Raw genomic sequence first — 21,643 nt, forward strand, 5'->3', positions numbered from 1 at the left:
GCTAGTTTTTATTTTAATTTTACACAGGTATAGGAAGGACCCAAATAGGCCTGCATAGTTCAGTTTAATTTATTTCAAAGTAGGCCTACACATGCACACTGCACTTCTGTTTGTTGTATTCCGTGGTTGTAACAAGTAAAATCTAAAAAAAGATTAAAACTTTTAAAAGTTTATAAGCTGTGTTATGTTTTGCGGCTCCAGACTATTTTTCTTTGGAGGAAGAGGGGGCAAAATGGCTCTTTTCATAGTGAAGGTTGCAGACCCCTGCGTTAGGAGGACAGAGGAGGGCGACACTTTCAAATGTAGTAGATCAGTGCTTCTCAGACTGGGAGACGCCGTGTGGCAGCAGGTTTTTATTCCACACAAGCTCTTCTTTTAATTGGACCCCAAACCTAATTCATCAATCTGTAACTTCCCAGTTTGTATGTTTTGGTCAATGTAGAAATTATATAACTAAGTCTGATATGTTTTTATTATTACCAAGTATTTATATGTGTTAACATGGGGATAACTGATTGTTTTTAAGAAACACAGCAGCAGCACCATGAGATTCATTCTGCAATTCTAGATTTTCCGACTACTTAACTCAAAGGTCTGAAAAATTAAAACTCAAACTATTTTAATTGTAAATAGTTGTTTTTATTTACATTCATGAACACAATAAAAATTCTATTGTTTCCATCATAACACAATTTATTCATGCATATCACATTGTTCTAAATTAGTTAAACATACATCATTGGTGTACAAATACTGTAACTTCTCGAGTTGTTGTCACTTCTTAGATTTTTGTTGGCTGGCTTGTCCTTTGTCCACATTTTCATCATCCAGCAGTAGTCCACCATCATACTGTCACCCCAAAGTCCCTGTTCCCTTCTTTCCATGTCCTGATGGAATCTTTCACCCTGCTCTTCAATCACCGCTCCAAGACTTTCATGGGAAAACTCCAAATGCAGACTTTGAGACTCACGTTGCAACTTAATTCCATTAAACTTAACAAATGAGTTGTTCATAAAGTCTTCATAATTTTTTCTTTATATACCTAAAAACATAGAACTAACATCTCTGAATGATAGAAAAGCCTCTTGTTTCATGTCATTCATTCCACTAATAACATCACATTAGAAATCAGATTTCCAATACAGTAATCCCTCGCTACTTCGCGGTTCACTTTTCGCGGATTCACGACTTCACGGATTTTATATGTAAGCAAATCTAAATATATAACACGGATTTTTTGCTGCTTCGCGGGTTTCTGCGGACAATGGGTCTTCTTACTTCTGGTATTTGCTTCCTCAGTTGGTTTGCCCAGTTGATTTCATACAAGAGATGCTATTGGCGGATGGCTGAGAAGCTACCCAATCAGAGCATGCAGTTAAGTTCCTGTGTGCTGCTGATTGGCTCAGCGACGGAGTGCTGCATTAACCAGGAAGTCTCATCTCACTCATTCAGCATTAACGTGCCCCTGCTACTGCATTCAGGGGATTATCACCTTCATTGTCATCATTTTTACTGCGCAGCATATTCATCACCATCATCATGTCATATATAGCTACGTGTACTTCGCTATACAGTAAGTGCAAACTTATCTACCGATTTCATATTGCTTAGCAGTTGTCCCTGTTATTAATAGAGTAAAGGGTGGGTTGTAAACAATACAGGGAGGGTTTAAAAACGTCCAAATACACGTTAAATAATTAAATAAATATGGTGTCCCTACTTCGCGGAAATTCAGTTATCGCGGTCGGCCTTGGAACCTATCTCTCGCGATAAGTGAGGGATTACTGTATCAGGCTCAGCAAAAATGATCTTCTTTCAGTTTAGCCTCAGACAAAAACAGAGTCTTTTGGTGCAGATCCATCAGACAGGCTCCATCTTGTGATAGGACTCTGACAAATGACATCATTAAACCAAATTTCATATGAGGCAGGGGTAGCGGTGCCTTATCTGGATCCATCAAGACAGGTCTGCTGATGCGTTTTTGCCACCCAAGTTGTATCTTTTTTTCTAGCTGGCCATTCCTTCTGAACCCTGCTGTCCCACTCACACGTGGGGATTTGGCCTGCCCTGACTGCTGACCCAGGAAGATACACAGGATTTTCAGGACCCCACATATGAACCACCGTAGTTGTAGTTAATTTTCTCAGGAAGATTTTCAACGTTTTCGTTGGTTTTGTTCAAATGCACAGAATGAGCAACTAATGTTGTCCTATTTCTTACTTGTAGCGCACGCAGGAAAGGCGAGGATGTTGCAATTTTTTTTTTCTTTTTGTATTATCTAATCCAGGGATTGCCAACTCCAGTCCTGGAGGACCACCGTGGCTGCAGGTTTTCATTCTAACCCTTTTCTAAATGAGTGACTTGTTTTTACTGCTAATTAACTCCTTTAACATTCATTTTATTTGACTTGCTCTTGAAGACTCAGACCCCTTAATTGTTTCTTTTTCCTTAATTAGCAGCCAAACAATAATGAGATATAAAATGAGCCAAAAAAAAACTGGTGTCCATCATACAATATCTGAAAATAAAGAATGATGAAGATCTCAGGAATGTCGATCTGCTCAGGTCCCCAAAACATTTTAACTGTGCTCGTAGAAAGAGAAAAATCAACAATTTCAGCAATGTCTGCTAATGCAGCAACAAGCCATGCAATTAAAGAACGAGTTTAATTAACAACAAGACTCGGCGCCTCATTAAGCAACTGGTTGGAGTGAAATTGGTTGGAGTTTGAAGCCCTGACTTAGTTGGTCTTCTGTTGGCTCCCTCACTTCACGTTTTATTTATATTTTGGTGCCATTTAAGGAAAGAAGTGAAACAATGCAGAAGAACCATGAAGAAATTCTTAAAAAAGCAATTCAATTAAAATGAATTCACAAGAAGTTAATTAGCAGCGCAAACAGGGCACTCAATTAAAAAAAGGGTTAGAATGAAAACCTGCAGCCACGGTGGTCCTCCAGGACGGGAGTTGGCGAGCCCTGATCTAATCAAAAGTTGCACATTTAAATTGACACCACAAGAGAGCGCCAAAGTCAATATTCATGTATGCTTAACATCTGTTCTTTTTTTCTTTATTTCTTGACATTATTTTATACCCTTAATAATAAATAATAATAATTCATTACATTTATAGAGCGCTTTTCTCAGTACTCAAAGCGCTATCCACACAGGGAGGAACCGGGAAGCGAACCCACAATCTTCCACAGTCTCCTTACTGCAAAGCAGCAGCACTACTGTTCTTGCTTTACCAGCAAGCCCCCGATTCTCGAAAGAATCGCAAATCCAAGAAAGGCAATCACTTTCAGCTCCTTATGATACTTGGAGGGATGACATATCATGGAGGGTGGGTGCATCCTGGGACAGTTCATTTAATTAAATAAACATATTTGTACTAAAGCGGTTTCTTTTTGGAGCTGTGACTCAGTTGTAGGCGCCTTCGTTTATTGTTTTCAGCCATGCAATCGCGCGTTTGTTTTTCTACAAAGCGATAAGTCGTTTGCTGACGACGGCGGATTCGCGTGCTGAAGTGGCCACGGCGGCGGTTCCTGGCATGGAGGGCCACATTTCTAAACGAACGTGGTATATGCAGTGGTGTGGGCGGTCGCGCTCGGGCGGCTGCACACTCTGGCGTGCACGCTGCACCTCAGGTTTAGTGTACAGGTTGTAGTCATGGTTAAGGTTTCATTTAATTAAATAAACATATATGTACTACAGCGGAGTCCTCCGGGCATGGAGGGCCACATTACTAAACGAACGTGGTATATGCGGTGGTGTTGGCGGTCGCGCTCGGGCGGCTGTACACTCTGGCCTGCATGCATGCTGCACATCTTTTCAACTTCGCTCCCTCTGTCTAGCCCATCAATTCTTTTCTGCCTCCTTAGTGTCCAGCCTCTCATATAATTCATCATACACCTTTTCTTTAGCCTTCGCCACCTCTCTCTTCACCTTGCGCCTCATCTCCTTGTACTCTTGTGTACTTTCAGCATCTCTCTGTACTAAAGCGGTTTCGTTTTGTGGAGACGTGAGTCTGTTGCCTTCGCTGACACCGACTGCTTGAACAGGTTGTGTTGTTTGGGGGCCACCTACTGACTCTGGGAAGCCGCTGCGTCTGACTGTGGGGCGAGCGTCTCAGCGCAATATGCGCCTCGGTGGGAAGGCGCTGCGTGAAGACATATCATGGAGGATACATGCGGTGGTGTGGGCGGTCGCGTCCGGGCGGCTGTATAACCTGGCGTGCACGCTTTACCTCAGGTGTAGTTCACAGGTCGTAGTCTCGTTTCTGTGTTTTCTTTGGGTTGAGCCACGACTCCTTTCGCAAGCGCGTTGTAGGCGCGCGCGGCGGGCGCCACAAGGTTTTGGTGACGCTGCTGCGTTTGACTCTGGACTCTGGGGCGGGCGCCAAACTGAATGACCTTTATGTGATCTGCATTACTGGCACAGTGGATTAGAGCAAGTGTAGTTTACAGGTGGCGGGCTCGTTGCAGTGCGCGTGACATCCGGTTTCCAACCTTCTCGTTTCTGTGTTTTCTGTGCAGTGCAGCAGTGCGCGTGCGCCTCGATGTGCCCAGCGCCCATATCCGGTTTACAAGCTTCGGTTAGTAAGATGGATATTGCATAGAGCATTTAATAATGTCCATTTTTATACCACTTAATGATTATTGTTTCTTTTCTTCAGTATTAACACCACAACACTCAATGACTATAATTTCTTCCTTTATTTTGTTCTTCTATGTCCTTTCATACTGGACATTACTATACACTGTAACAGATGGGGGCACTCTCGCTCCCTTGAACCCACTGATCAGACGCCAGACACCAGATAAAAGTCCAATATGACTTTATTTTATAATAATAATGTGCACCAAGCACCCTCCACTCCACAATACTCATAAATAATCAATAATCCTCCACTCCCAGACACGTTGCCACCCTTCCACCCAGCTTAGCTCGGCTCTGGGATCTCTCACCGTCCTTTTTATAGTTCATGACCCGGAAGTGCTTCTAAGCCCTCAGTCCATGTGATTATCCAGAACTTCCGGGTCAAACGAAAACTCAGTTTCTTCATCAGCCTGGAAGCACTTTATTTCTTCCAACCATGTGACTGGGATTTACTTCCGGGTGGTATGGAAAATAAACGTCTCTGTGTCTCCCTGCAGCGGCCCCGACGTTATCCAGCAGGGCTGTGTATTAAAACTCCATAGTCCATGATGCCCTGCTGGAATTCTGGGCATCTCCACGTTGCAAGGAAGGCTCCATCTAGCGGCCTGGGGTTTATTGACCAGGATGAATGGCCGGCCATATCCCACAACACCATTAGTGACTGCTGTTTCTTTCTTTCTTTAATATGGTGTCTTTCATACTGTACATTATTAAACAACGCTTCACATCAGCAAAACCAAGGAACTGCTTATTGACTTTCACTGCACCAAAGAACTTGTATGTCCAGTCACTATTAAAGGAGTGGACGTAGAGGTGGTGAACTCCTACTAGTGCTTGGGGGTCCACATCAATGACAGGTTGGATTGAGCAGTGAACACATTGGCACTATAGAAGAAAGGGCAGAGCAGGCTCTTTGTCATTAGGAGCCTGTGCTCCTTTAATGTGAGTAGTGCATTCACTTCTTCTAGAACTCTTTGATGGCCAGCGTTATTTTCTATGCTGTGATGTGCTGGGCTGGTAACATCACTTCAAGAGAGTCCCACTGAATCAACAGTCTAATTAATCAGAATCAGAATATCTTTGTTGTCATTATAACAAATACAACGAAATTAGGTGCAGTCCCTGCGGTGTCAAAATATAAATAAATATAATTACAAAAGGATAAGAAGAAATAAGGTAGAACACAAACATTCAACATAAGACCTTATTGCACATGAACACTATTGCACAAGATGTCATCTATTGCACTGCTGCATTGGAGGTGATTAGGTGGCATTCAGTGCCCTAATATTAACAGGGTACAAACTGTTATTCAGTCTATGAGTCTTTGTTTTGATGCTCCTGTATCTTTGGCCTGATGGCAACAGTTGGATCATGTCATGAGCGGGGTGTGAGGAGACTTTTAAGATGTTTCCCGCTTTCCTGAGGCAATGAGAGCTGTGCAGTTCATCCAGAGAGGGTAAAGTGCAGCCGATGATCTGCTGGGCAGTCTTTACGATCTGCTGAAGTGTCTCCTCTGCCCTGTTGTTCAGCTGGAAAACCCCACACAGAGGCAGTAGCACAGGATACTCTGATAGAGCAGCGATAGAAGGACACCAGCAGTTTTTGGGGGATGTTATTTTTCCTAAGGACTCTCAATAATTAAAGTCTCTGCGGAGCCTTCTTGGCCATCTCAGCTGTGTTCACACCCCAGGACAGGTCTTCCATGATGTGGACTCCCAGGAAGTGGAAGTCTGACACCCTCACCACACAATCCCCTCTGATGTAGAGTGGTTTGATGTCCGTTTTCTTTTTCCTGAAGTCTACAATGAGCTCCTTGGTCTTCATTGTATTCAGAAGCAGGTTGTTGTCAGTGCACCACGCTGTCAGCCGCTCCACTTTGTCCCTGTAGGTGGACTCATCCTCCCCAGAGATAAGCCCCACCACAGTGGTGTCGTTTGCAAATTTGACAACGGTGTTGCTGTGGTGGGTGGGAGTGCAGTCATGTGTGTGCAGCGTGAAGAGCAGGGGGCTCAGCACACAGCCCTGAGGAGAGCCAGTGCTGATGCTGATGGCCGAGGAGATGTGTACCCTAACCCTTTGTGTATGGTCTGTCAGAAAGTCTTTAAACCATATACAGATATGGATGGTGTAATTACACATGTATAACAAAGATTTTTCAGAGTTCTGAACACTCCGTGTCCTAAGTTTATAGCTAGTTGGTTTATAGCTGATTGGTTATGTGGAGAAAGAAAAAGGAAGGTAGGAGCTGGGGGTTTGGTATGTTTGACAGGGACAGCACTCCTGCAATAAAGAAAGCCCGCTCAGAAGAACATCCATTGAATTCTGTGTTTGTGTCTCCGACCACCAGCTCATAAACCCGACATTTACACAATAGTCCAGTTAAACCTGAGCGACACCCATTCATAGATCCAGCTCTTTGGAGCCTCATCACACCTGACATTAAGGTTCTCTACTCTGAATGTACACCTGGGGACTCTTACTTTTTATTCTTTATTATTTACTTTAGTACAATTGTCCCTGCCAAACATACCAACCCCCAATTCCTATACAGTAATCCCTCGCTATATCACGCTTCGCCTTTCGCGGCTTCACTCCATCGCAGATTTTATATGTAAGCATATTTAAATATATATCACGGATTTTTTGCTGGTTCGTGGATTTCTGCGGACAATAGGTCTTTTAATTTCTGGTACATGCTTCCTCAGTTGGTTTGCCCAGTTGATTTCATACAAGGGACGCTATTGGCAGATGGCTGAGAAGCTACCCAACTTACTTTTCTCTCTCTCTCTCACGCTGACTTTCTCTGATCCTGACATAGAGGGTGTGAGCAGGGGGGCTGTTCGCACACCTAGACGATACTGACGCTCGTCTAAAAATGCTGAAAGATTATCTTCACGTTGCTATCTTTTGTGCAGCTGCTTCATGAAGTGACATGCTGCACGGTGCTTTGCATACTTAAAAGCTCGAAGGGCACGTATTGATTTTTGATGTTTGTTTTTCTCTGTCTCTCTCTCTCTCTCTCTCTGCTCCTGACGGAGGGGGTGTGAGCTGCCGCCTTCAACAGCTTTGTCCGGCGGTGCTTCGCATACTTAAAAGCCAAACAGCCCTATTGATTTGTTTGCTTTTCTCTATCTCTCTGATATGATCTGCTCCTGATGCGCACTCCTTTGAAGAGGAAGATATGTTTGCATTCTCTTAATTGTGAGATGGAACTGTCATCTCTGTCTTGTCATGGAGCACAGTTTAAACTTTTGAAAAAGAGACAAATGTTTGTTTGCAGTGTTTGAATAACGTTTCTGTCTCTTTACAACCTCCTGTGTTTCTGCGCAAATCTGTGACCCAAGCATTACAATATAAAAATAACCATATAAACATATGGTTTCTACTTCGCGGAATTTCTTATTTCGCGGATGGCTCTGGAACGCAACCCCCGCGATGGAGGAGGGATTACTGTACTTCCATTTTCTTTCTCCACATAACCAATCACCACACAATGAATGTCTTCGTATTCACTACCGCTGTGCCTCCAAATTGATTAATATGTGCTTTAATGCATTTTATCACGAAAATGATATCAAGTATACATCTTAGTATTCTAAAATGTTCAGAGAGCTGTAATATCATGAATACAATGCATTCTGTGTGGCAATCACTGCCTGTGTGCTCCTGTTGGCGTGCTGTAGTATGGTTTCACCATGCCCCCACATTATTTAAAAGAACTTAACAATATATCTGTAAAATGTAATATACATACTTAAAGTATTTCATCATAAAAATTATATTAAGCGTTATTCTAACAGCACACAGCACCAAGGGGATAGCTCTTGGAAATTTAAATCGACTTACAATCCAGTTGTCATCATCTGTAAATACGCGCTCTCTACTATTGAATTAAATTGAATTCCTTTATTGTCTTTGAGATTCAACATGCAAATCCTCCAAAGACTTAATTTCCTATAAAATGATAAAATAACACGAATAATGAAACAATGAAAAATATACAATATGAAAGAATAACTAGAATATACATGTACATACAGTGCAGATGGTGTAAATGGTTCATAAACTGGCTCAGGTTGTGCAATATTACAGTTGTAGTGCAAGTTTACTTTTACTTATTAAGCAGAGAGCGTGTGCGTGACAAATCGCATGGACTCATGTCGCAAAGTAAAAAAACGCAGATTGGGCAGGGTCCTCTATGGTCTTAATAGTAAAGCTCTGCGCATGCATGTGCATGCAGCTCGGGTTGTCTTTGTGTGCATGCGCCCGCAGATCGGGTAGTGACAAGCGGTAAGGGGCTCACAGCTCCCGAGAAGCATTGCAAATTGTATTGCTGGGAATGCCTGTTATTTGCAACAGATCGACTTGGTGTTTGGAGCCCCACTGGATTTGCAAACTTGAGTTGTCTAGCCAAGGCAGCAGCGAGACACCAGAGCACAGACAGACATTTACAAGAAAGTGTGCTTTTGCAAACATTTGTGGAAACCCGAGTGGATCTACGGATCAACGAACAAGTGTGCAGGGAAACGGAGCTCCACAATCAAAATGTGAAGAAAAATAGGGAGATACTGAAAAGACTGAAAGGTTGTGTCATATTTTTGGGTAAATGGGAACTCTCATTTCGGGAACGCAACGAAAGCGCAGGATCCAGAAATGGAGTTATTTTGTTTTCTTGCTGAAAGCAACACCGACTTACATTATCATCTGTCCACTAACAAAGTGCTCGATTTAAACCACCCATCTGAACAACATACTGTAGGGAGGAAACTGCAAGAAGAACAAGAACAAGAAGAACAAAGCAATATTCCACAAATCCATCACGATAACTAGGGGGCAACTTGCTCAAAAGCCGATCCACATGTGATCCACACCTCAATTCGTAACCACCTTCTCCTTCCAAAGCCTGAAGCATACCAACCAATGCATGTACTGAAAGGGCAAAGTCCTCAAATGCTTCAGCATCCCCAAATTTTATAGGTGAAGCATTAAGTATTGTTCCTATTTCACTCTGTACTAGCTGCCTTGGTTGACCATATTTCTCTTTCAGCGCTTGCAGGGAAATCGAATATGGATTTGGGCAATGCATATATGCTTTGGCCAATTTGTGTGCACCAGGAAATTTCAAACATCCAAGCAGCACTTGGTATTTGTACTGTTCAGTGAGATGGGGATGGCCATTTAAAAGACTGTCTAGTCCCATTTTGAAGAGAGCAAATTCACTCTCTTTGCCACTCTCAAAGCATGGCAGTTTCGGCTTAGGAATCCCACATGAGGAAGCAATAAGCAAGTCCATCATATCGGGTGCGACTTGTACTGAAGGGGCATAGGCAGATGGCTTTGACAGGAAGGGTGATTCTGTAGGCATGTTAGAAATCGTAGGAGGGACATTCACCAGCTGGAAAGGCTGATGTACAAGTCGTGGACCCCCAGGCAGTTGGTGCCTGGCGTTTCCACTCTGCATATTATTTGTTACATGTTGGATTGGTGTATTGATTACAGGAAAACTAAAATCCTGGTGGTCTTGGGACATTATTGTTGCAGTAGGGACCCTGGCACTGTCATCCTTATTTCTGCCACTCAGGTCTAATGGATAGGACATGGTGAAGGGCTCTGCATTCACATTAAGCAAATCTTTAGTTGGTGCTGACAGATTTGAGAAGTGCTTTGGGATCTGGGAAACAGTAGGGGTCACAATCCCTTTGCGTTCATTTTCCATAACAAATGAAGAAATCATTTGTGCTTCTTCTAAGTCCTGCTCAGCCCTTCGGAGACGTCGCTGCTGGGACAACTGCTGGGCTATAGCCTCTCTTTCCTTCAATGCTTCTCTAGCCTGAGTGTCTAGTAGTCTACATTGCTCATCTATTTTAAGGTCTTCCTCTATTTGTTTTCTGAGTTCTTGCAGTTCCACAAGTTTCCTTTTTTCTCTAAGAAAGGCAGACTGTGAATCGCTTAATGACAAATGCGTAACATTACTATGCTGTGAACTTACAGTGCGATGTGACCGCTCGCTGTGACCTACATGGGAACCCAATGCCGTCTGAGGAATAGTCGGTTGGGATATTGAGCAGCTTGTAACAGAGCGTGCCTTTTGTCATGATGGGTAATATCCCACCTCATAGGCTTCTAGCTGGGGTGGAGCGCGAGTCTCCCGGTGGATGCGGAGGTGAACTGACTGCTGACTGCGTGCATCTGCGGCAGAACTTGTTTGGCAAGTTGTGCTCACTGTGCATTCAGGAGGGTAACTCGTCTCAGTACATAAAACAGAAGGACTGACCTGACCAGCTACTGAAGGGTTAACATTTCCTGCCGTATTGATCAGGTCCGCTTTATCTGAAGTGTTACTTTGAAGAGCTGGGCTCAGCTCATCAGCGTTTTGCTCCTTATCCATTTGTCTTTGAACTTTATCCTTGTAAAGAAAAATCCGGCTCGAAGGACCATAAAAATGAGAACTGATCTCGGTACAACAGGCTGGTGTAATAGATGCGGGTGAGATAAAGTCCAAACGACCTTAGACACGATCAGATGTCTGGTCACGGGAGGTGTCGCTATTAACTCCACGGTGGTACAACTTTGTTTGTAAACTCCCCTTTCCAATATCGAGGTAAAGATTAATTGCAAGCACAATCTGAAGTCTGAAAGTACTTTAATTCCTGTGGCTGTGTTCTGTAAACAAATTAAATACATACACTAAGTTACAATGTTACGTACAAATACACATTTTAACACTCTGAACGTGTAAGTTTAACAAACATTTGAACCTCTTTATATCAAATTATCTATGATAAACTTACTTTTCCGCAAGGACGCACAGCATGGCTCAAGTGATAAGAGAAAAGGACAAACTATTCCCACAACGTGCAGCAAGCAAACAAAGGGACGAAAGACGTGCGAAGCATGAACTTTCACCCGGAAATATGTAGGAAAGGCGCCACAAGTGATTTTTAATATTCTGCCATTAGAGGTTCAAATTCAACCTGACAAAGGACTTTCTGACAGTGTTCATTAGGATACTATGAGCAGCGTTTTGGTGTAACCAATTCAAAGAACTGGATACCAGAGGCTGTATGATTTTTGGTACTTGTGTACTAAATGGATGGATGGCATGACGAATTCATAACATATTTATAGTGATAAAAAAAAATATAGAAATGTACAGAAATTGGAATATCGTAGAAATACATACGTACAATTGTTTTCATGAATCAATAACATAATTATTGGGATGAAAAAAAATATACAGAAATTTTCCCCCAACCCATTCTAGTGTTGGGCTCCATGGGGGAGGTTTCACTGCCGTCCGTTTAGTACACAAGTACTGATTTTTTAATATTTAATAAAATGATTTGCTGACTTTATATTCTGTTAAATCTGTGCTTATTTTCTTTATATAAACTCTATTTGGCACATATCTACATTACCTACTTATTGTGCTTTTTTACATCTGTGGTCATTGTTTCCATGTGTGCAATGTGTTTATTATTCATTCAAATGTGTTAAAACTCACTTTATAATCCCTCCACAGATTTTATATGACAAACTATATATTCGGCATACTGTCCTGATAAAAACCAACATCCAGGCCTATAATGACCTCTTGGGCACAGCCATCAGCAGTGTGTCTGTTTGCGGAGAGAGTGTCAACCTTGCCGAGAGGTTTACTTACCTCGGGAGTGACATTCATGTCTCTGGTGACTCTTCCTATGAAGTCAGTAGATGGATTGGGAGAGCATGGAGGGTCATGAGGTCACTGGAAAGGGGTGTGTGTTGCTCCCGAGATCTATGCAAAAGGACAAAGGTCCAAGTCATTAGAGTCCTGGTGCTTCCTGTCTTGTTATATGGTTGCAAGACATGGACGCTATCCAGTGACCTGAGACAAAGACTGGACTCCTTCAGTACTTTGTCTCTCCGGAAAATTCTTGGGTACTGTTGGTTTGACTTTGTGTCGAATGAGCGGTTGCTCATGGAGTCCCGAATGAGGCACATTACCTGCATTGTGAGGGAGCATCAGTTACGGCACTATGGCCATGTGACGCATTTCCCCGAGTGTGATCCAGCTCGTAAGACCCTCATCGTTGGGGACCCGAGTGGCTGGACCAGACCAAGGGGTCGCCCACGTAACACCTGGCTGCGGCAGATAGAGGGTCATTTCCGGAGGGCGGGACTGGACCGTTTGTCTGCCTGGGGGGTTGAAAATCAGGATCCAGAGTTCTTTTATTGTGTGGTGGGTGCAGCAACGCACTGTACCAGTGCATACTCCCCAACTTGACTTGACTTTTGTAAGTTACTTTGGATAAAATCATCTGCTAAGCAAATTAATGTAATGAAATGCAAATGTAAGTAGAGCAGAAGGGATCTGTCTGTCTGCACTGAGCCCAGTTCACCAACAATCGATTTTTCTAAATATATCCTTATGTCTAAACCTTGCTTGGCACTATGTTTAGGGATTTCCACAAAGGTAGGATCTCATCGAAATCAAATTATTTCAGTTAAATTTAGTTTATTATGTGCATGCGCCCCAACTTGACTTGACTTGTGTAAGACATCTAATTTGTGTAGGACAATGTTCACAGACAGATTATTTCACTTTTTATTGAACAACTAGCAAAATACCCGCGCTTCGCAGCGGAGAAGTAGTGTGTTAAAGAGGTTATGTAAACATACAGTATATATAAATATCTACATATACATATATACATATACACATACATACATAGTGCGTTGTAACACGGGCTGTGATTGTTACATGGGAGGGAGACGACAAATCACAGCTTCCCGCTTTCTAATCGGGCCTGTGATTGGTGCTTTGACTGATGCCCAGATCCCACAGTATGTCCCCTTAGGAGAGGCGTTAGGCAACTGTAATTGAATAGCGGTGCTGCAAGTTTAGCTTTACACCTGTTTTTAAGGCTTATTGACTGAAAGGGGCTTTCATGAAAAAAGTTAGGGCTTTGCTACAGGATACACCCTCCACAAGTTAAGGAAGTAAAAATAAAGGTATATATTTCTGTTTTATTTAAACCTTTTAAGTTTGTATGCGGGCGGCATGGTGGCGCAGTGAAAGGTGCCAGTTAGGAGACCCGGGTTCGCTTCCCTGCGTGGAGTTTGAATGTTCTCCCCGTGTCTGTCTGGGTTTCCTCCCACAGTCCAAAGACATGCAGGTTAGGTGCATTGGTGATTCTAAATTGTCCCTGGTGTGTGGGTGAGTGTGCCCTGCGGTGGGCTGGCACCTTGCCCGGGGTTTGTTTCTTGCCTTGTGCCCTGTGTTGGCAGGGATTGGCTCCTGTATTTAGGATATAGCGGGTTGGATAATGGATGGGTGGACATTTGTATGCATAGTCCTATTTGCCTGTTTTCATTTATTTTCTTTCTTCAGTAATATTTCAGTAAACCCGGAGCTTGTCAGTTCAAATCCTGGTACTGACACCACTGTGTGACCCTGAGGAAGTCACTTCACCTGCCTGTGCTGCAAAAAACAAAAGTAATGTAACAAATTGTACCTCAGATGTTGCAAGTTGCTGGAATAAAGGCATAAGTCAAATAGATAAATATGTATTATACACATAGGAACTATTCATTTATTTTCAGTTAAGTCATCTGCAGCAAACCTTTATAAATGAGGGTTTCTCCTTTTTAGATAGTGCAAACTGTTTCTTCTTCATTGAGGTTTTCTCTTGGAGAGCTTTTTTCATTTCATTGAAAGTTTAAGCAGCAGCTGCCAAAATATGTAGCTTTCTTATTAATTTTTCAACATTGTCTAAAATAACTTTATAAAGTAACATAAAAGGTTTAAATACTCGTTATCCTTTTACACTAAAATATTACTAAAGAGATACCAAAAAAGTAAAAAGCATATGTTGATTTTCTTTAAGGAGATTAAATATTACTGAAGAAAAAAAAAAAAACTAAAACAGCCAAATGGGGCTATGCATACGAACTTAAAAGGTTTAAATAAAACAGAAATATATACCTTTATTTTTACTTCCTTAACTTGTGGAGGGTTTATCCTGTAGCAAAGCCCTAAGTTTTTTCGTGAAAGCCCGTTTCAGTCAATAAGTCTTAAAAACAGGTGTAAAGATATTGACAATAAGCTACGCAAACCCACCAAGACATGGAATCGTTTAAATCAAGGCGCGAATCAAAAAGCACCATCCCATACTATTAGTTAACGATTAACACATTTCTATATGTATTGTAAGCATACAATACAACTGATAATATGTTGCGCTTATTTATCTGGTGTACCGACATTTTTGCGCGTTTAACGGCTGAAATCCAACGTGGTTTGTGCCCTTCAGAATGAAAACAGTTTGCATTTACCTCTTTAATAAAAGGCGAGCTTTTAAGCCTGAGAAATCACCCCGTAAATGCACACGTTTAATTGCACATGTGTTAATATGTATGCTTACACACTGTTTCTTCTTCATTGAGATTTTCTCTAGCATGTAGATCGGGGTAATTACATTCACGGTATTCATAGTCTGAATCACAATCTGATTGTATGGGTGGTTACCTACCAGGTAACGCTTATGGTTGGCCAGCAAGTCAGCTAACATCAGCCACGGTGCCTTCAGTTGTGAGAAGCAGATCATAGAATGGTTGAAAATAGTTTACTGTCAAATAATGCAAAGAGTACGCGACACGTGTTTCGCCCTAATTCTTGGCTCATCAGGCGTAAGGCAAGTGTAATTGAATAGCGGCACATCATTGAATAGTGGCACTGCAAGATTAGTTTCTTTTCAATAAAGTCAGGTGCGCTTTGCAGCGGCGAAGTTCTGCTTTTAAATTTTTATTAAGAAGAAAAGAAAACCTTTTTAAACTGAGGGAAAATATACCAATAACAATTTGTTAAGGATCTGTTTTTTTGTGAAGCTGCCTTTACACAGCCTGTCCACTGTTTTATAAACGAACGCCATATAAGGCCGTCCTTTCTCCTTCACAGTTAGTTCACGTGATTACGTGTGAGGCGTGATGACGCGATACGCAACCCCGCCTCCCACGGCCAGCGAGCTGCCGTCCATTACTGTATATGGACAAAAAAGAGGTTCCAGTTATGACCGTTATGCTTTGAATTTTGAAATGAAACCTGCCTAACTTTTGTAAGTAAGCTGTAAGGAATGAGCCTGCCAAATTTCAGCCTTCCACCTACACGGGAAGTTGGACAATTAGTGATGAGTAAGTGAGTGAGTGAGTGAGTGAGTGAGTGAGTCAGTCAGTGAGGGCTTTGCCTTTTATTAGTATAGATTCACAATTCCAGTGCGTCACAAGTTTACATGCACTTTTTTAACTGTGCCTTTAAACGGCTTGAAAAATCCCCCCAAAATGCTGTCAAGCCTTTAGGCAAATATAAAATTAGCTTCTGATAGCAAATTAGCCTTATTGGAGTCAACATGAGAATGTATGTCAAGGCCTACCATGAAACTTACTCCGTTTTTGTTTGATATAATAGGAAAATCGAAAGAAATCAGCCAAGAACTCAGAGAAAAAACCTGAGGGCTCCACATTCATCTTTACAAACAAGAATATGCAAGTATAAACATCATGGGACCACCCAGCCATCATACCACTTGGGAAGGAGACACATTCTGTCTCCCAGAGGAGAACATATTTTGGCACAAAAAGGGCAAATCAATTCCAGAACATCAGCAAAGGACCTTGTGAAGGTGCTGGTAGAAACAGGTAGACAAGTATCGACATCCACAGTAAAACAAGTCACATATGGGCATCACCTGAAAGGCACCTCAGCAAGGAAGCCCCGCTCATTCTTTGCTCAGACCAACACACTTAACTTTGGCTCTAACTTGAACCCCCGACAGAGCCAAGAGCTCGAAGCAGTTATCTCGTCCGTCCTGAAGGTGGTGGGCGAAATACCCGGAAGGACCTCTCTGATTGCCCACGACATTGTGACCGAACCCGGGGTTATAGTCCGAGAGCACCCCTATCATCTTCCCGAGGCAAAGAAGGCTAAAGTGGAGCTTGAAAATAAGTGCATGCTCGACTTAGGAGTCATAGAGGAAAGTTATAGTCTCTGGTCCAGCCCAATAGTCTTGGTTAGAAAGCCCGACGGAAGCTGGAAGTTTTGCAATGACTTCCGTTGACTTAACCAGGTCTCCTAATTTGATGCTTATCTTATTCCTCGAGTGGATGACCTCCTTGAAAGGCTTGGACAGGCGGAATATCTAACCACACTTGACATGACCAAAGGATACTGGCAGGTTCCTTTAACGGATTCCGCAAAGGTTAAGACCGCGTTTAGCACCCCTAGTGGGCACTGGCAGTATCGTGTCCTTCCATTCAGGTTACATGGGGCTTCTGCGACTTTCCAGCATCTAGTGGACAAAGTGTTCTGCCCCCATTACACGTATAGTGTTACCTACCTGGATGACGTTGTCATCTATTCCAGCACCTGGAAGGAACACCTACAGCACATCTGAGCGATATTACGGACGCTGGGTGAAGCCAGTCTTCGAATCAATCCAAAAAAATGTTTTTTTGGGTTGAAAGAAGCCAAATATTTGGGTTACCTGGTGGGTCGTGGTACTGTGAAGCCACAGTGCTCTAAAGTAGATGTCATTTTAAAATGGCTCCGTCCATGAACCAAGCGGTATCTCCAAGCATTTCTTGGTTTAGCCGGGTACTACCGCTGGTTTGTAACACGGTTTTTGGAGAGAGCTGCGCCCTTCAGTGATTTAACAAAGAAGAGGGCTCCCAACATTGTGGTATGGACCGATACGACAGAAGCTGCATTCAGTGACTTGAAAAGGGCCCTGACGTCAGCACCTGTTTTGAGAGCACCTGACTTTTCACTTCCTTTTATCCTCCAGACGGACGCTTAGGACACAGGCCTAGGGAGCAGTGCAGAGCCAGAGCGTCGATGGTGCTAAACACCCCGTCATGTTTCTGAGCCGGAAATTGCTGGATCGGGAGACCAGATATGCGGCGGTGGAGAGAGAGGCTCTTGAGATCAAGTGTGCAATTACACAGTTGAGGTACTAGCTCCTGGGTCGGGAGTTTACACTTGTCATGAACCATGCACCTTTACAGTCCCTCGAGTCATTAGGTGGTTCCTTGATCTGAAATCTTATAGGTTCTCGCTCGTTCATCAGAAGGGCTCTCTCCATACCAATGCTGATGATGTCTTTTGCGTTTACGACCTCTCGCTGTAGGACGCCCGACCCGATGGGTCTGGGCTGAGGAGGGGGGGGGGGGGGGGGGGGGGGGGGGGGGTTCGGGTGCTGTCACACACATTTGTTTAGGAGACAACTAAAGGGCCTGAGTAGATGTAATTACAAGCCGGACCAGGGGGTGGCAAAGTGCACTAATTCTCTCTCGATTTCTTACAGACCATTCTAGGGAAATCTCGCTCAGCTTTGGGGCAGCCAACGACGTCACTTCCGGTTCCAGTCCTGATGACATCACTTCCCATACTGGCCTTTAAAACCGCCATCTTGTTTCTAGTAAATCAGTTCTGTTTTGGACTCAGTAGTGTGAACATGTCTGTTCTTTTGAATCAAGCTGGGAAAAATTACACGGGTGGCTGCCCCAAATCTTCTTAATGTCTTTTGTTCATTTTTGTGACAATTACTTTCTGTACATAAGTTGGTATGCATACAGCAGTTTTCATGTTTCGATGTCCAGTTTATGAAGTTCATTTGGTGGCTAGTTGATGATACCAAAACTGTAGAACAGCACCAAGATTGCACAATGATTAACAGTTTGTTTTTTGTTGTTCTGCTGATGTATTCCTTGACACCACCCTGTCTTAGCATCTTATAGTTTATGTCTGCCATTTCATAAATGCCCAGGTATTTGTATGTTTTGTGTGGGTATACATTTTTAATAGCACACTAATGAATGAGGTTGATATTTGTAGTGGAGGTTAACGTTCCATTAATGAAGATTGCTTTGGCAATTTGATCAAACTGAAATGCCATTTTGATGTCATCTTAATACATTTTTGCTAAGTGTAGCTGTAGGAGCTGAACTGTTTCAAATTATCAATAAATTGGAGGTGACTGTCTGAGGTTCTGGTTCATTGTGACAGCTGATAATAAATCCATGGCTGTGGTTATTGAGAACAGTGCTTAATGGGTTTAATGCTAGGCAGAACAGAAGGGGTGACAAAAAGTTTAATGTTTAAAGGTCACTTGTTATTTTTATGTTTGGCATAGTGATCTGTCCTTTGTCATAGTAAAGTTGCAGGGCTATTTGCCAGTGAGGCATGGTGGTTATGATGAAACTTACCAGAAAGGGGTGGATTTTGTATAGCTGTGGACATTTCAGGATCCAAGAGTGAGGTACACTGTCATATGCTGCTTTTTGGTAATCAATCCATGGCAGAGTAAGGTTTCTGGCTTTACAGTATTCCTTGATCACCTTGTCCTGTAGTAGCTTGTCTTGAGTTCCATACAACTTTCTTTGGTTTCCTTCTTGTTTTTTGCCATCAAGATGCTTTAGTTCAGGTCTATTTAATTTCACTCTGTGTCTATTGCTGTACATAGTTTGTAAATGGTGGAGAGGCAAGCTATTGGACCACAATTTCTTTGGAAAATGTGTTTATTTGGGTTTTGGGAGGACGAACGTTGTCCCTGTAGTAAGCCACTACTTCTCTCAGCATTAGAGCATTGAAGGAGTACGTTTGAAAGGTGAAGAAGCAGAAGGGAGAAAGGAGAGAGAAAGAAGTGTAAAAAATCACTCTAATTACTACTCAAGTGTTGATAAGTACTTTCACATGGTGGACTTTGTTGTAAAAGATTTTGGGAGCAGGAAAGTTGTCCCTGTAGTAATTCACTACTTCTCTCCAGTGTGAATCCTGCTGTGTTTCTGAAGAGTACTCTTGTGACAGAATAGTTTGCCACATTCATTACAGTAATATGGCTTCTCTCCGGTGTGAATTCTGATGTGTCTCTGAAGATTACTCCGGTGATAGAATTCTTTCCCACATTGATTACAGCAATACAACTTCTCTCCTGTGTGAATTCTTGTGTGGCTCTGAAGATGGCTCCTGTGAGAGAATTGTTTGCCACATTCAGAACAGCAATATGGCTTTTCACCTGTGTGAATCCTTTTATGGGTCTGGAGATTGCTAATTTGTGAGAATCGTTTCCCACATTCACAACAGCAATGTGGCTTTTCACCTGTGTGAATCCTTTTGTGTCTCTGGAGATTGCTAATTTGTGAGAATTGTTTGCCACATTCAGAACAGGAATGTGGCTTTTCATCTGTGTGAATCCTTTTGTGGATCTGGAGGTTGCTAATTTGCGAGAATTTTTTGCCACATTCAGTACAGACATACGGCTTCTCTCCAGTGTGAATTCTGATGTGTCTCTGTAGACCACTCCTTTGAGAGAATTGTTCACCACATACAGAACAACAAAGTGACTTTTCGACTGTGTGAATGCTTTTGTGGTTCTGGAGATCGCTCATAAGTGAGAATTTTTTGCCACATTCAGAACAGCAGTGAAGTTTGTTTCCTGTAGTTAAAAATAAAAGCAGAAGAGTGTTTTTTAATCCACTGTCTTATTTTTGATGCTTAGTCACAACATTAAAGTCTGTAAATGGTGGTTGCAATTCTGGACAACCTTTTAAAACCTTAAGAAATCAGACTACTTTAGTTACAGCTTGTTAATTTTTCCTTCTGTACGGCCACTCGCCACATGGGCACAATCACTGGAGTGAAGAAAGTGAAACAGTAAACTAAATAGATCCATCCATCCATCCATCCATTTTCCAACCCGCTGAATCCGAACACAGGGTCATGGGGGTCTGCTGGAGCCAATCCCAGCCAACACAGGGCAGGAACCAATCCTGGGCAGGGTGCCAACCCACCGCAGACTAAATAGATCACGTTTTTTTTAAAAAAAGACAAGATTATTGGTCACATTTTGTTAAAGGATAAGTCTATTCTTTTAAAAACTTGCTTTCACATTGGCACACCAGTACCCTTCATCTGTATCACAAAATTCAAGATCAGGACAATTATGTTTTAAAATGTATAAAAAATGTTTCACTTTACAATGCAGTTTCATGTAGCAAGCTAATTATACAATATACCATAACTGTGAAGAAATAACTTTAACTTGAAAAATACTAAACATATCCTAAAAATAACAGAACTGCATCATCAAAGTTTGATTAAGTCTTTGAGGGCTGAATATTTTTTCGTCTGTGGTCATGCAGGCACCAGCTGCTGGAGCTAAAGGTGGAGCTGACGAGAGTGCGAAGTGAATGTGCAAAGTTAAATACTCCATAGACAACGTTTTGTGTATTATTGCTGAATCGGACTCAGACATATCATACTGAGATTTTCATGTGAAGGATTTGGAGATCGAAAACAAAAGTGAAGTACCAGCATCAGCTCCTTCTCAGGGGTGGGGTTTGATTGGTCTTCAAATTTTGTTGGGTTATAAATTGATCTGTTTGTATGGAATGATTACAATGAAAATTAATAAAATAAAATTAAAAAAAAAAAGAAGGTCTCAAATGCATGGAGGAGATTTACTTATGCATTTATTTCTGGTACAGTTGATAACTACAATGTGATATTCATTGACTATTAAAATTGTTCCTTATGCAGCTTTCAGTGTTTGCAAAATGTTGCTGCCAGAATAACTGCATGGGCTGGAAATTATGAACACATAGCACCAGTTCAAACATCCTATCACTGGCTTCCACTTGAGTTTAGGGCTGATTTCATAATCCTACTTTTAACATATAAAGCCCCAAATGACCAAGGTCCTGCTTACCTGTACTCACGACTTACAAACCCGAGCACACATTAAGATCTCAAGATGTTGACCTACTTAAAATTCCAAGGATTAATGAAATAACAGTGGGAGGTCGAGCTTTTAGAAGTGTCTCAAATAAAGAAGTGGCAAGTGTTTGGTACTACTAGGACCCTCCCTGGATCTGGCCAGCCCTCCAAAAAGGAGGAAGAGCAAGGAGGAAACTGGTAAGAGAAGCTACCAAGAGGCCAATGGCCACTTTG

General features: G+C 42.2%; 3 protein-coding genes across 6 annotated transcripts in view; 2 read left to right on the forward strand and 1 right to left on the reverse strand.

Moving 5' to 3' along the window:
- LOC114668454 (zinc finger protein 883-like) overlaps nucleotides 1-21,643 on the forward strand; it is a 492,666-nt gene that overhangs the window by 138,071 nt on the left and 332,952 nt on the right. The gene's annotated exons all lie outside the window — the stretch shown is intronic.
- The window catches only part of LOC114668248 (zinc finger protein 345-like), a 394,673-nt gene that overhangs the window by 138,029 nt on the left and 235,001 nt on the right, over nucleotides 1-21,643 (forward strand). The gene's annotated exons all lie outside the window — the stretch shown is intronic.
- The window catches only part of LOC114669347 (zinc finger protein OZF-like), a 314,266-nt gene that overhangs the window by 15,792 nt on the left and 276,831 nt on the right, over nucleotides 1-21,643 (reverse strand). Inside the window, exon 1 of one of the 2 annotated variants that reach the window (XM_051926255.1) lies at nucleotides 19,478-20,291. The exons of the other annotated variant lie outside the window; for it this stretch is intronic. Coding sequence (XP_051782215.1) covers nucleotides 19,478-20,082 — 605 coding nt within the window. The 5' untranslated portion in view covers nucleotides 20,083-20,291. Of the gene's footprint in view, nucleotides 1-19,477; nucleotides 20,292-21,643 lie in introns of those variants that run through there. 2 annotated transcript variants of the gene reach the window in all.

Source organism: Erpetoichthys calabaricus, chromosome 1 (genome assembly GCF_900747795.2).
Source record: "Erpetoichthys calabaricus chromosome 1, fErpCal1.3, whole genome shotgun sequence".
In the NCBI taxonomy this organism is placed as follows: Eukaryota; Metazoa; Chordata; class Cladistia; order Polypteriformes; family Polypteridae; genus Erpetoichthys; species Erpetoichthys calabaricus.